The 14,280-nt window shown below is 33.7% G+C and overlaps 2 protein-coding genes across 4 annotated transcripts; both read right to left on the bottom strand.

Annotated features, from left to right (window-relative positions):
* Positions 1-1,236: 1,236 nt before the first annotated feature.
* Positions 1,237-6,584, bottom strand: LOC129287763 (RNA polymerase sigma factor sigB). Its single transcript, XM_054923994.1, has 7 exons — positions 6,241-6,584; positions 4,758-4,954; positions 3,585-4,187; positions 2,625-2,855; positions 2,116-2,256; positions 1,788-1,988; positions 1,237-1,692 (listed from the first exon to the last, which is right to left on the bottom strand). Exons 1-7 carry the CDS (start codon positions 6,353-6,355, stop codon positions 1,411-1,413), a joined length of 1,770 nt encoding a protein of 589 aa, XP_054779969.1. The 5' UTR covers positions 6,356-6,584; the 3' UTR covers positions 1,237-1,410.
* A 1,925-nt stretch (positions 6,585-8,509) lies between these two features.
* Positions 8,510-12,646, bottom strand: LOC129287942 (uncharacterized). 3 transcript variants are annotated; one of them, XM_054924233.1, is made up of 8 exons: positions 12,532-12,646; positions 12,341-12,449; positions 11,998-12,173; positions 11,780-11,832; positions 10,912-11,026; positions 10,212-10,334; positions 9,618-9,789; positions 8,510-8,849 (listed from the first exon to the last, which is right to left on the bottom strand). In XM_054924233.1, the coding sequence occupies exons 2-8, from the start codon at positions 12,443-12,445 to the stop codon at positions 8,664-8,666; spliced, it is 930 nt and encodes a 309-aa protein (XP_054780208.1). In that variant the 5' UTR covers positions 12,446-12,449; positions 12,532-12,646; the 3' UTR covers positions 8,510-8,663. The 3 variants fall into 3 exon arrangements, with proteins under 3 accessions (XP_054780208.1, XP_054780209.1, XP_054780207.1); XM_054924234.1 differs by having other exon boundaries at positions 10,233-10,334; positions 12,341-12,640; XM_054924232.1 differs by having other exon boundaries at positions 12,341-12,634.
* Between the last annotated feature and the right edge of the window lie 1,634 nt (positions 12,647-14,280).

Raw genomic sequence — 14,280 nt, 5'->3', positions numbered from 1 at the left:
TATGTTAAATGAGTATTTTTTCTTACCTATATGAGCTTTACTTGCTTATAGTTGTGCATGTTAATTAATAATGGTGAATTATTCTGTTATTGAAATGTTTTATCTTACCTTGTAGTTATATTTTATAGATGAGGACTCCGATAAGGGTAAAGGGAAGGAAGAGACTAACGAAAAATAGAGAGCTACGTTTGTATAGCTCTTTCCTTTGACGTATTGGTTTTATAATGAATATGTTATGAATTTTATACCAATGCCAACTTAGGATTTCATGCATATTTTGAGTCACTTGTGTAAGTAATTGTGAAATGTGTGTATCTCGACCCACAATTGATATGAATGTGAATGACCAAAGTACTAATACAAGTGATGATGTTGTAATGTTTTGTGTGTGTGAATGGCCATAGTGTGCTATTTGGAATTAAATTATCCCTCTTTAAATTCACTGTGGAATGGAGGATTTGATGGTTAAATTGTGTATGAACTATTATTGTTGTGTTATAATTGGCCTATTAGGTTGTGTGTGGTCCATTTGAATTGATTCAAGTGATTCCAAAGCTATTGGCACAAGGTTGTGAGATTTAGACACCTTTGAGTGTGTTGTGGGTTGAAAATGGATCATTTTGGGTTCAGATGTCTAACTTTTTAATGGATGAGTTTTTGGGTATAAGACTAGTATCAATAGCTAGAAGGCTTGAAAAGCTACGTATGAACACTTGAATCGCTCAAATCGAATGTTGGATGGCGAAATGAAGTGCTCTAAAAATTGGTCCAAAGTGTTGTCATGACAACAAGCTCGCGCTATAGCGCATGACAGTCGTGCCGCAGTTCAACGCACAGGGAGTGACGTAGTCCTTTTGTGCTATCCATCATGGCAAGTAAGGCCTGCACTATGGCAAATGGTGCCAATTTTCTAGTATTTTTCATATTGCTCTATTATTACTTTTAAGAGCTATTTTATATTCCTATACTTCCATTATCTTATATAACTTAATTTAAACCATGATTTGAGTTCAAATGGCTTTTTAAAAAGAATTTTTTGAAGATCCCAATATTTTAAACTATTTACTTTTAAACCCTTGGATTGTGATGACGTGTCTTAGAGATTTTAATTAATTCTAATTATCATAACGGTGTGTTAAAGTGTTATCCTGATAATATTAAGATAGACATTACACCTAGTATGATTTTGATGCGCTTTGGTCTTGAAGCTTAATTGATTCAAAGCATTCACATACATAAACAAAATGAAAGAACCTCTAAATCAAGAATTAACCTTTCTGTGTACATCAATTCTCTAATATAATGCGAATACTTTTCCTTTTCCCTTTTAGACGGAAGAAAAAATGGAGGGAAAACATACATATGGGAAAGCTATCAAATAAAGTCTAAACATTCATATATCTGATAAGGTTATGAAACCAAATATTGCTGCAAATGCTTGGTTCTTCTCTTGTTCTTAAGTTTCCTAAATGCACATGCCTCAATTTGTCTAATTCTTTCTCTACTCACACCCATCATTTCTCCTATCTCTTGCAAGGTCTTCATTCTTCCATCATCCATGCCGAATCTCCATCTTATCACCTGCTTCTCTCTCGGATTCAAACTGTCCAGTACAAGTTCAAGATCCTTCTTCATAAATTCCTTTATGAGCAATTCCTCAGCTGTTTCTGCATCTGGATCCGCGATTACTTCCTGATAAGAGATATACTCATGTCAACAATATGACAATCATATGACAGAAATGTGTAACATCTGAACGGGAAAGTTTGCATGAGATTAGGACAGACCGAGGGTTTAAGATTCTGGTTGATCCCAATCTTTTGTTCCAGTGATCTAGGAGCTTTTGGGGTCATAAATACAGCATTTAGCCTCTTCATGGAGAGTCCAGCCGCCTCAGCGATTTCTTCATTATCAGGTTGTCTTCCATTTTCACTATACAATTGTTTTCTTGCCTCCTTCACTCTGTAAGAGGCCTCCACCATGTGGAACTGTTAAGCCAAAAACAACCAAAATCAATTCATTTGAACATTTGGGGCTTTCAGTTTTATATGTAGAATAGGAAATACTTTGATGCAAGGTTAAGAAGAAAGTAATTATGAATCACAGATTACACACCGGTAAGCGGATTGTCCTTGACTGATCAGAAAGTGATTTCCGAACAGCTTGTTTAATCCACCAGTGAGCATAGGTGGAGAACTTGAAACCCTTTGACGCATCAAACTTCTCAACACCTCTCACAAGGCCTCGACATCCTTCCTGTGAATCATTAAGTGGGAGCTTAATATACTTGTCACTAGAAGCATCAAGGTCACCATTAACATGATTCACAAAATATCTTACTACTATTTTATTCCACTTAAGATGACCCAACTATTCAATTCACTACCTCAAAGAATTTGTGCATTGCTATAGTGCTCGAAAGTATGGTTGTATAAAATGATACTATACGCTATTTCAAGAACCAGATATTCCATGGAATAGAAACAAAAACAATCTTTCAGACCAAAAGTGGTGCAAAAAGTTATAGGGAGCCAATTGATACTTGAGAAATTCTTGAAGGACCAAAATGGGATTTACATCTGGTAATAATTATTTGCATAAGAGTATACTGGGGAGAAAAAAACCTGTACAAGATCTTGGAGATTCATTCCAGCCCCCTGATAATTTTTAGCAATTGATATGACAAGCCGTATATTACTTTTAATCATTTTGTCCTTGCAAAAGGTGCCATAATTCAAGCGCTTTCTCAAGGTTTTCTGATCAACTCCTGCTGCTGCAGCCCATTGAGCGAATGTTGGTGGACTGCCACATCTTTCTGCAAGATCCTCCTGGAGTTTTTCTAGCTTCAGTAGGTCCTAAATAGAAAAGAAAAGTAAGTTAGGCTATATAACAAATAGAGAAATTTACTACACAATGAAAAAGATGCTTTTCGTTCTCTAGTGATTCTTTATGACTTCAAATCTTGAAACCTCCTCACGGTTACAAAATTTTATGATGGTGATATTATATGTTTATATGAGTAGCTCTACTATTAGTAAATTAATAATAATTTGCCAACTTTTTTTAATCCCTTTCTGCTCTCAAGTTACAGAACACATTGCCAAAGGAAGAGCTTCCCAGCATCCTCAATTCATAATACCACGGGAAGTGATATGTAACCTCCATCTATAACTACAATTAAACCCAAAAAAAAAAAAAAAGAAAATTGAGAGAGCATTACATAGCTATGAGAACTTTATTCTCTAAGGCAATTCTAATAGGGGGGAAAAAAATCTTCCTATGAAGTGAAAATTTTAAGGTAAAAGTTTTCAAATATGTTAAATATCAGCAAAAGAAAAGGTAAAAGAACCAGAAAGAAATCAAATCAGCCTTACAACATAGGTACTCCTCTAAACTAAATCATTTGAAGCAACTGACTGCAAAATCTAGTTATTGGAAAATTTTAGATTGACAATTGATAGAGATGCATAAGATTCATTAAAAAAAAAAAATAAAGAAAAAGAAATAGCTTCATTAAGATTGTCTAATAAATATTAAGAGATTAGGACATCTTAGACATGATCATCGTCATATGCAAATCCCACCTGTATTCCTTCCGATAGCTCAAGTTCTTCAGTTGGACTAAGAAGTTTAGTAGTGCTGGTTGTTGCTCTTATATATCGCAATGGATCAGTATAGTCTACTTCTTGCACAGTAGCACGTTTTTTTCGGCTTGAAGAGCTAGTCTTGAAAGATAGAATGTTTGTGGAAGCCCTCTCAGCTGCTCTGGCTCTTCTAGCTTTTCGCTCAGGTTGGCGCCTTGATCTTACAGCTACGTTGCCAAGAAGCTGTTCCTCCAAACGCTCAAGTTCCTCATTTGTCGGATCCACATCATCAGATTCCTCTTCATTGTTATTTATGCTACCACCTTGCTTTGTCTCTTCTTCAGTGCCCGTGGATCCTCCCACTAGACCATCTTCTGCTTCCATACGTTGAACCCATTTAAGAAGTAAGTTATCAGGTTTGGAAGAAACGGATGGTTTATACTCCGGTTCTACTGGGGACTTATTTTTGGCTAGCATAGCTGCATCCTTTGCAACCTTTAAAGCTGCTTTAGCAAGGGCAACAGCTTCAGAAGCAGCAGCAGCTATTACGGCCTCTTCATTAGTAATAAGAGATTCTGTAGCTAGAGTAGCTTTAAAGCTTGCCTGATTAGTAGCATAAAGCTAATTAGCCACTGGAAAGTTAGATATATATATATATATATATTAAACATTTTGCAAGACTAAAATTTTGGAAATACTCCATAATTAAGAACTCGGTCACAACTCACAAATTAAATATCAACTCATCTGCATTTGAAGAAATCTAGAAAAGTTTACATTTCATAACAACACTGATTAACACAAACCAAAATGAAGACCAATTGAGAAAGCAATAGGAATTCTATTTACCAAGAAATCAAGCAAATAGTGACATTCAATTGCATGTGGCCCAAAAAAAAATTACTAAAAATCGTGCTTAATGTTTTTCAACATTATTAGAGTCTAGTTCTAATGCAACAGTACACAAGACAAATACAATCACAGTATATCATGCTGCACTTCAACATCAATAGGTGTGAACCCACAAATAACTTGAACTAGTTTGTCCATTAAAAACTTCAAATGCATAATTATAGGAACATATCAGTTTCAGCATACGTAACATTATGTGTTGATCAGACAATCATGGAATTGATTTAACAACTATGTCAAAATATAATTGTGTAATTTTACCTCTGTGGGTGGACCAGTTGTACCAATATATGTCCATGGTCGGTTTGGAGTGACTAAATCAGAATTAACATCTACAGGAGTTAACGCCAACTTTTCCAAACTAAGAACTGCTGCTGACCCAGTTGATAATGAGGTAGAAGGAGATGTGGCAGATAAAACACATTGTGCTTGGAAACACAGAGTTTCTCTATTTTTTGCTGCATATTTCAAATTCCAATCAAGAATCAGGTCAAAATCTAATTGCTGTAACTGTCGCAACAAACAGTGAAACAAAGAGGACCTTCCTGATCCACTAATTAAATTATGTCTGTAATCACTCTTCACACTAACCGCTTGTGAATAGTTTTGAAGCAATGCATGAATCTTGTCAATAGTATGTTCAAATGAAAGTATCACTTAAATTATAGAAGACCAGGTTTCTTCAAGGAAATTATTATCTGAATATGAAAAATGGAAGTGAACAAATGCTCAACTGAACCAATTTGGTCAGATCAATTCAATCAGTCAAAGAACAATAGCAGTAGCAAAGTGTCTAGCCATTACAAAATAGAATCAGTTGCGATTCAGCACATAAAATACAGCTAGAGAGGAAACTCGCAGTTTTCATCAAACTTTGTCGGATGAGTTATGCATGACCCTTCCCAATTACCATATATCAACTATTCAAGATTTAATCTATAACCAAAATTAATTCTGTTTTGTGCTTTCCTCATATTTTCTCTACAAATAACTAGAATCAAGCCCACAATAGCAATTTTGTTATAATAGTGTCCAGGCACAAGTAGATTCAAAATTAGAGGATGGAATTCTGAAACAAGACAAAGATCTTGCCTCGTTCAAGCTCTTCATCTTTTTCATTTTTTTCTTCAGAAGCAAAATTAAATGATTGAATTACTGATGATTCTTGAGAAAACATGTACAACATGAATAAACATACTTCACTTTCCTCTTTCAAACTCTCACCATTTTCATTTTTTCTTCAGAAACATAACTATATCATTAATGATTGTTAAGAAAACATAAACAAGATTAAGTTTCTTAGCAATATGGCTAATTGCTTATCCAATTTATCATAATTATTTTAATTTAGCTTTGAAGAAGCACAATTAAATTTAAAAAAACGTAACATAACGACTCAACTGCCAACACATCACACAAATTATGAGAAAAGACTAAACACAAATGCATAATCGTCATAATCCCCAATGGTAACTTTCGAATTATTTTCTGGTTGCATATCCCATGTACCAACTTCATGATTTAGTGACAGACAATATGCATTTAAATCCCAAATATTCAAAAAGCAACTAAGTGGGTTCTTTTCAATTAACTTTTTGCAGCACATATCAACAAGACGGGGAATGCAGACTACTCAAAACTAAAAGTCCTTAAAAAATAACAAAAACAAAGATAGATCCAGTTCAGCCTATATCGCTATAAGATCAAAAGTGTGGTCAAATGGAAAAGACAAGAAAAAACTTACAGAGATGGGAATGCGAATGAGAGTGAGTGGAGGGAAGAGCAACATGAGGATGAGTTCTGAAGTGGATAGAGAAAGTGTCGGGCTGGCACTTGAATTGTGGCAATAAACACGACATTCTACGACCCTCGTGCGGTTGTGCTCGACCACTACTATGAAGAGAAAACTGTAGCCAGCCTGTGAATGAAGCGCAATCGAGGGAGTGTCATGGGAAGAGGAAGAAGAAGGACACAGGGATAAAGGAGAAGACTTGTGTAGGGAATTGATGATAGAGAGACAGAAGATCGGATAAGGGAGTGCGAGCGTGAGCCGGTGTTTAGATGATGAGGATGAGAGAGAAACGAGCCGAGACGCGAGACACAGCCCAATTCATTTTTGCTCAGTTTTAACATTTACCCTTTTCAAGGATTACAAGAGATTTTAGATAATTAAAAAATAACTGTTATTCTTTCCTTGGAAGTGAAAAATGAAAACTGTTATTTTTTTAATAATTTTTAAAATTTGGGACAAAGGAGGCACTGCTGTATTATTAAATAGTATATATTTCTTTAGGTGATAAATTAAAAATATATTATAATAAATAATTTTATTATTGAAAATAATATAATTACCTTACCTTGTTATTCATGAATAATAAGCATTTTTATTAAAAATCAAAAAAATTCATTAAACAAGTCAAATTACTAGTTTAAAGGTTAGCGATTGATTGTATTTGAATCATAATCAAATTGTTTATAATTAAAATAATATAATTTAATTAAAATATATTATATTTAGGTGTGTATAGATGTTTGTATGACAATGAAAACAAGTAATATTTAAATAAAAGAAATAAAACATTAATGATCAAACAAATGTGACATCCAAACTTTTGATATATTATACAATATTAATTTAAAGATTACTTGAAATATCCATTTTTAAAGATTAAAATAACTTGCACGTACACAATATAATATACTCTCCGAAGTGATAATATAAGAACTTTTCTAAAAACTTTGCTTGTTTTTTTTTTGGCCTAAAAGGCTTTGTTTAATTTAAAATATAGGATATTTGGTAGATTTTAGTTTTTCAATAATATGCTTACCTTATTATATTCCATTTGAGTAATTACTGATGATATTTTATATAAATCTAATATTTTATTTATTCCACTTAATGATATAATTGAAAAGGAATAAAAATTTATAGAAACTCAAAATTTCAACTAATTTTTTTTAAAAACCTAATAATTAGTTATATTGAGTTTGGAGAAAGAAATTACAAATTCATCATTAATTCAGCACCAATTCTTACCATCATATTTAATAATTAAATTGCTAAAATGATGTTATTTCAACGTTCAAATAGGGAAAAAAATAATATAAATATCTCCAATCTGCTCGAATCCCAATCAAAATTTTAGATCAATCAAGTGATCAATTTATCGATCTGACCAGCCAGTTCAGTAAGGTTTTAACATGATCAAATGTAATATACCTTGTGGTTTTCTTAGTGGCTCTTCATTTTAATAGGGGTTTATTTTTCTTGACTTCACTTGGACTAAAAAACTCAACCAAAAGAATTATTTTGTGTCTCCTGCCATTTTTGTCTTTTTGACATGCTATCTTCATTTTTTTTTTTTGCAAATTTTTAATCAATTTCTTTTTGGGGGTTTCCCACTGGTTTCCCTCTTAATATATTGTTAATCTATTTCATCATTTCATCTCTTTTCGCACAGCTAAAAACATGAGAATAAAGGTCAGACATGTTTGATTATGACACCCATAATAATAATAATAAAATGGTCCGTTGAATGATTAGTCGATCCATCAATGACTCAAATCAATTTATACGATGTTTAAAGATAGAAATCTTAACAATAAAGTATAGCAGATACATTTCACAAGAGAGAAGGGGGGAGAGAGAGTTGTTTTTTTTTTTTTTAATTAAGCACTAGTGTAATTCAATTCAAAACACAGTTAAACATTAAATATAGATACTTTTCCTAGCGAAAATGCAAACCTTGATTCATTAATAGCCACGCTATAAGAGATGAGCCTTTTTAGCTACATCTAACTCCTGTTGGTTTTAAGAGAAGTGTTTTGTCTTGAAGCAACCACCCCATATAATTTAATTAAGCTAGAAAGCCTCATTAAATATTTGAGCCCGTCATGCAAAATTGAAAACAAAGTTTGTTTTCTCCTAGCATGGTGGGAAAGGCTCTAATTCTAGGTTGATGATTTTACACTTGATTATACTCATTGTAGTCTACATCTCAGAGTCAGAATAGTAAATACAACAAGAACAAATCTTATCATATTAGCATCCCACGATGTTCCTTGCTCTATCAACAACAAACTCTTCATATATATATATATATATATATATTAAAAAAAAGAATAATAAACAAGGCACATAAATGAAATTATGCTGATCCATTCAAGTCAATTGAGAAGGTGTTCAACCCATTGATCCAGAATAGCAGGGGAACCATACCAAGGTCTCAACTCATCATCTGAACCAACAGGTGAGTGATAAACTCCATCCAAGCTAATGTTGAGTGCACCCTCAAGATGGGCTGATACTTCCGGCACAACACCATCACCCCATACATCTGCCTGCCCACAAACCTGACAAAATCTCACGGCTTCAGTCGCCGATAATAGACCAGGCAGAACATGACAGTGAAGGATCCATAACTCATGTTAATGGCAGTTAAAGACTCAAGAAGTTATAGTTCTTGGTAAAGACTGTAAATTTAAATCAACTTGATCAACCAGATTTTAAGGGTGTTTCCATACAAAGATAGAAGCAAATTTAGACCATGCTTGTAATCCTGAAAGAAATCATGTTGTGACGTTAAGTAATATGATTGATATTTATGAAGAACCTATGGTAATTTATTTCTATGATCCTTAAGATAAATTTTAATTATTGGAGTCCTTAACTGTCGTTAAAATAAGTTACAGAGCCTTCATCGTGATTTTTCTTAACTGATTTATCAGTTGGATTGGAGGATGGAAATTCAAATACTTATAGCCACGAGTAAACAAATAAAACAATGGATAGAACTTAATTTCGGTCCTCCGCAAATAACCTCAAAATCAATTGACTCTGAAAGATATTATTATCTCACTTCGATACTCGAAATTTGGATTTAGTTCTAATTCCATCCTTCAAGAAGTAGTAAACTAATGACACTACCAAACTTTTCAAAGAGCAAATGATACTATACAATATTGGGAGGAGAAAATGTTTTATAGGGTTGAAACTAAATCAAACTTTCTAGTAATAATGTGATTAAGGGGCCAAAAAAATCAACTCGGAGGAAGCCAATTAATATTGGGATTATCACTGGAGAATGAAGATGAAATTTTACTTTAAAATTATTCAATCACCTGCTTGTACCCTTGTCCAACAAAGCGAGTTCGTAAAGTTGTTGTCATAGGTGGAGAATTGCCTGAAGCATTCATAACAACAGCTTCAGGAACTGGCTGAGAACCATTTATGGGAACCAGAGACTCAGTTTTTGCATCTGACTGGCCAAAAAACTGAGCCCCTTCAATATATCTGCAAATAGCTCTACTCAATTAAATCCATATTGCGAATCGCTCTTTGGGTTTGGACTATTGAAGTTACACTGAAGATAACGAAGATAATGAACTCTTTACAAATATTTTAGGTCCACAAATGTTACCAAAATAGAAGCCTTAAGATTTAATTCCCAACTAATACACAACAAATCAAGGTGTTACTAACACAGTCAAATACTTCAAGATTCATATGTATTGGAAAATCCATTAAGGCATATCTGTCTGAAGGATCACAAAGCTGAACATCTTTTTAGGGAGACATGACAACTCAATGAAAATATCTTAATAATCAACAGCTGTTAAAGCATTTAGCAATTGAAGGACCAAGCAGAGAAAATAACTTCAAACTCATCCAACATATAAATAACTCATTCAGCAAAGCACAAAGAATAAGTTTACCTTCCAGCTATACAAACGTACTTCATTTGAGGGGTGTAACGAGCTTTAGAGCAGTTTTGTTCAACATAATTCAGTAGACCCCGTGTTTGATCAATAACACCAGGCGTCCCCTTTGGAGGTGGGCTGAGAAAAATATTGAAGGAAACTTCATCAGAATTTTATGATCATGAACCAGGGTAAGTTAGAAAATTGTTTCCTTCATGTTTGAATAATTAAAGGAGTGGATGTAAATTTTACTAGTCAAAAAATACACCTTGTCCCATTTCATCTCTCACAGCTTTAACTTCTTTTATCAGTCCTCCAATCAATATCTTCTTTTTTCAAATTCATCTCTACATCAAGCTCACAGGCAGATAGTAAACAAAGAAGGTTCCTGTGGCCTAATGTGAAGTTAATGTTGTAGTTAAGTTTTCACTCGGCTCTAACACTATAAGCCAAGAAACTCAAAATGGCGCACTTGGTAATTAGCCAATCATTCAATGCTTCCACATTTTTAAGCCTAGTAACCACTTAAAATCACATCATCTTCGCAATAAGTTGTGTTACCATCTCTGTGAACTAACGAGCTTAAAGTTTAGGGGACCAAACTAGGAAAAGAAGAACCTTTTTAGAACTAAAAGATCACAATGCCAAATGTATTAATCATTGTTCAACTCCAAACAGTTTTAGGGGATCAAATATCAGCAAGCAAGGAAATTACAGGTGAGGAGTTCCAAGAGTCAATAACAAGGAAATGTGAGACATCCCAAATTCTTCCAAGTACACACGTGCAAGCCATCCTCCTGCTGAGTGTCCAACCAAAGATAAAGTTGCACCTGAAACAGGATTATTTATTGGGTTTCAGATTTGTAAATTGATGATGAGCAAAGAAGAGACGATGGGGAATTTAAATGTTCTGTAATACAGAAAAATCATAGGTGAGGAAGAGAATGAATAATTGCTCTAAATTTCATGGTTCACCTGGACTTAAGTTGGCAGAAAAATGATTATTTGCTAGATAGATTTAAAATAGTAGTTTGAAGTGTTTATCTTTCCATTCTAACTCTATCTGGCCTCATGCTTTCTCCACAGTTATAAGACATACTTGAGAGTTGTGCCATATGAAATATCACAAAAGATAAATCATTTCAGAATTTTGTGTATATACGTTATCATTTATAATTATTTTTTATGTTTTTACAATCAATCCAGCAGTGAAGTTTGTGAGTGGATGGCAGCACGCCCTAGTTGCAGATATACTTTCTGGATCTGGATAAAATGATCCGAAGCAAAAATTGCAAATGAAATTAAACAAGAAGAAATGCAGGAAGCAGAAATTATAAAGTAAAATTACATAAACGGTATATGTTTATAAGTATGTTACATGTTAACATTTACCATCCAAGAGATAAAAGCACCAAGCGGAGTAATAAACTCAACTAGTTGAGCAACCAAACAAATTAATCAATAATAAAAAAATCCTAGTTAGTTAATAAGGCTATGATTCTACAAGTCATTTATTCAACTCAAAGAACTATACGGAAAAACAAATTCAATATCAAATGCAAAAGGCCAGGTTATACATCAACCTTCCGCCAAATCCTTCGCCTCCTGAACAGCATCATGAACCCTCTTCAAATACCTACATAGGACAAAGAACAGTTTCACACCCAAATGATTAACTAATATTTATTGGCCTGCACATTATGAATCAGTTATGCTTCAAAACTAAAATCTGTGTCCGACACTCATTATAAACGTTCTATGCTTCACTCTTAGCTTGCATTGGAGAGAAAATTAACCTTACCAATCCAGCACAGGCCTAGGTTTAAGAGTGCCCCGCCAGTAATCGGGGTCCACCAAACCAGCGGCATTCCTTAGCCAATCAATCCTCGATACCTTAGCCACCACCGTGGGCACGCCATACTTATCATTCAGCGTCTGAACCAACTTCTGGTAGTCACCAGAATTGTTCCCTAAACCCTGAGAATCAATCAAGAAAACATCATCAGCACATTATTACCCACCAGATTGCCAAACGCTTAAGACATGAATTTAAGCTCAATAGTAGTAGAAAAGTATAGAAAGATCGATTTCGAATTCAAATAGAAATTCTTAAACCATAGAAAGAGGCGCAAAGAAGGACTAACAGGAAGAATAACGGCGGGGCGATAGCTGGAGGAAGAAGGTGAAGCTTGGGATAATGGGGTTGTGCAATGCGTTCTCTGAGGGGAGACAAAGATGGGGCCACCCATTTTGCTGAAGCGAGCAAAGCATGAGGAGGAAAGTGTCTTAATGCTCAAAAGAAGATAATTTGAATTCGAGGTCCAAAATTGCTAGCCAGAAGTTCAAAGACACAAGAAAGTTGCGAAGCACGTTTTGGTTTCGAGGCGCCCAGTGCAGTCAAAGAGATCACAGCCGCTCGTTTGATTCTGGTTTGCTGTCTCTCTTCGACCAACATAGTGGCCAAACGTGAATGGAAAAACATCATTTGGGACTGGGGAGAGAAGATTCTCTTAAATAATGTTCAAATTCTTTGGAGGATTAGTTGCAGGGTTACCATAACAGATGAAACCTTAGGCAATCATAAAAAATATATTGGCCCAGTGCCAATACGGGTCTGAGGCTCCCTATGTTATGTAAATTGTGACTTTGAGAGATCATTTATAAGAACATGGGGCTCCATGTTATGTAAAAAGATAAGACTTATATATTTATTTTTATATATTTAATATATTTTTATTTAATTAAATTAAGATATGTAAATTTTAATATGTTAATAATATTAATAACAAAAATTTATTATAAATATACATATTTTGATTTAATTAAAAATAAATATATTAAATATATAAGTTTAAATATATAAGTTTTTTTTCTTGAACTGTCCGAATTTGATCCAATAAGTGAGGAATAATTAGAGTTAGTTTTATTGTTTATTTTGTTGACTTGTAATCTTGTATTGTGTTAGTCCGCGGGCTACATAAACAGACCCAATATCACTTGCATTGTTGTCTCAATTGGATCGATAAAATATTTCGATTCTCTTTATGAGTCTGGGTTCATCAAAACTTTGCATGACATTAGAGCTTAGTTTGGTATCTTTCAAGCTTAAAGAATCACGTTGAGTCCAAGGTGGCCGTTCAAAAATGACGTCAAAAAAATACTCACACACAAACATTTAGCTTTTTTCCCCCCTTTTAAGCCAAACAATAGAAACTTATGTTAATAACCAAGCCCAAAGCTTACAAATCAAATCATAGATAATAATAAAAGAAAAAATATAGTTTTTAGTTCTTACATACTTTGCTCGTATTTTATTATAGGTTTTTAAACTTTTTTTTTATATTTTGAGTCCCTATACTTTTATTTTCTATTATTTTAGGCCCTTAAATAAAATTAAACAAAGTATAGGAACTTTAGATAAATATAAAACACTAAAAAATGAAAATATAGAGACCCAAAATATTAAAAAAAAAATACATAAACTTATAGTAAAATATGAGCAAAATATAAGGATTAAAAGATATGTTTTTTCGTAACAAAATAACCATGGACAACAATATCAACAAAAAGGAAATTGAGAAGCAAAGTACCACTAACATAGAGCAATCCTAGCCAACTTCAAACTACTTGCTAGTTGCCAAGAAAGTGGCAAGTAGGCAAGGACGAAAACAGGGGAGGATTAAGTAAAGTCACAGCTTCCCTAACTTTTTTTTTTTTTTCAATCCCCTTTATAAGATGAAGGAGTTATATATTTTTGGGCAAGTAGGAATGGGATCTTAAGCACCTAATCAACCAAGCACACCCACTTAAAAGCTATGTAGGATATGAAACCTATAGCTGAACAGAACTTGCATTTCACTTAAAACCATAAAGCCATAGGCCCCTTCTAAACATAATATAACCAGGAAAATAGGTTGTGCCAATGGAACGCAAACAGATTCTTCTAGCTCCCTCATACCTGTCATGACAATGACATGAACCGGCAGTTTATTTTCAAGAGGAATCTATTGGATATTTTAATTATTTAATGATATTTCAACATGAGTTGTCGTTTTGATTGTAGATATTAATTATACTATTTTAG

This window comes from Prosopis cineraria, unplaced genomic scaffold (assembly GCF_029017545.1).
Source record: "Prosopis cineraria cultivar Desert tree isolate PC_DT_omini unplaced genomic scaffold, ASM2901754v1 PC12, whole genome shotgun sequence".
Classification (NCBI taxonomy): domain Eukaryota; kingdom Viridiplantae; phylum Streptophyta; class Magnoliopsida; order Fabales; family Fabaceae; genus Prosopis; species Prosopis cineraria.
Note: the sequence above shows the minus strand (reverse complement) of the source record. Positions and strands in the feature narration are given on the sequence as shown.

Bases quoted from the DNA above. Each gene is read 5' to 3' on its own strand.
- LOC129287763 (XM_054923994.1), bottom strand. From the start codon at position 6,355: ATGTCGTGTTTATTGCCACAATTCAAGTGCCAGCCCGACACTTTCTCT. The intron at 4,955-6,240 runs GTAAGTTTTTTC...TGAAATATGCAG, and splicing joins TCATTCGCATTCCCATCTCT to CAAAAAATAGAGAAACTCTG. The intron at 4,188-4,757 runs GTAAAATTACAC...GCTACTAATCAG, and splicing joins CAACTGGTCCACCCACAGAG to GCAAGCTTTAAAGCTACTCT.
- LOC129287942 (XM_054924233.1), bottom strand. From the start codon at position 12,445: ATGGGTGGCCCCATCTTTGTCTCCCCTCAGAGAACGCATTGCACAACC. The intron at 11,833-11,997 runs GTAAGGTTAATT...TGTCCTATGTAG, and splicing joins CCTAGGCCTGTGCTGGATTG to GTATTTGAAGAGGGTTCATG. The intron at 9,790-10,211 runs GTAAACTTATTC...AGCTATTTGCAG, and splicing joins TACGTTTGTATAGCTGGAAG to ATATATTGAAGGGGCTCAGT.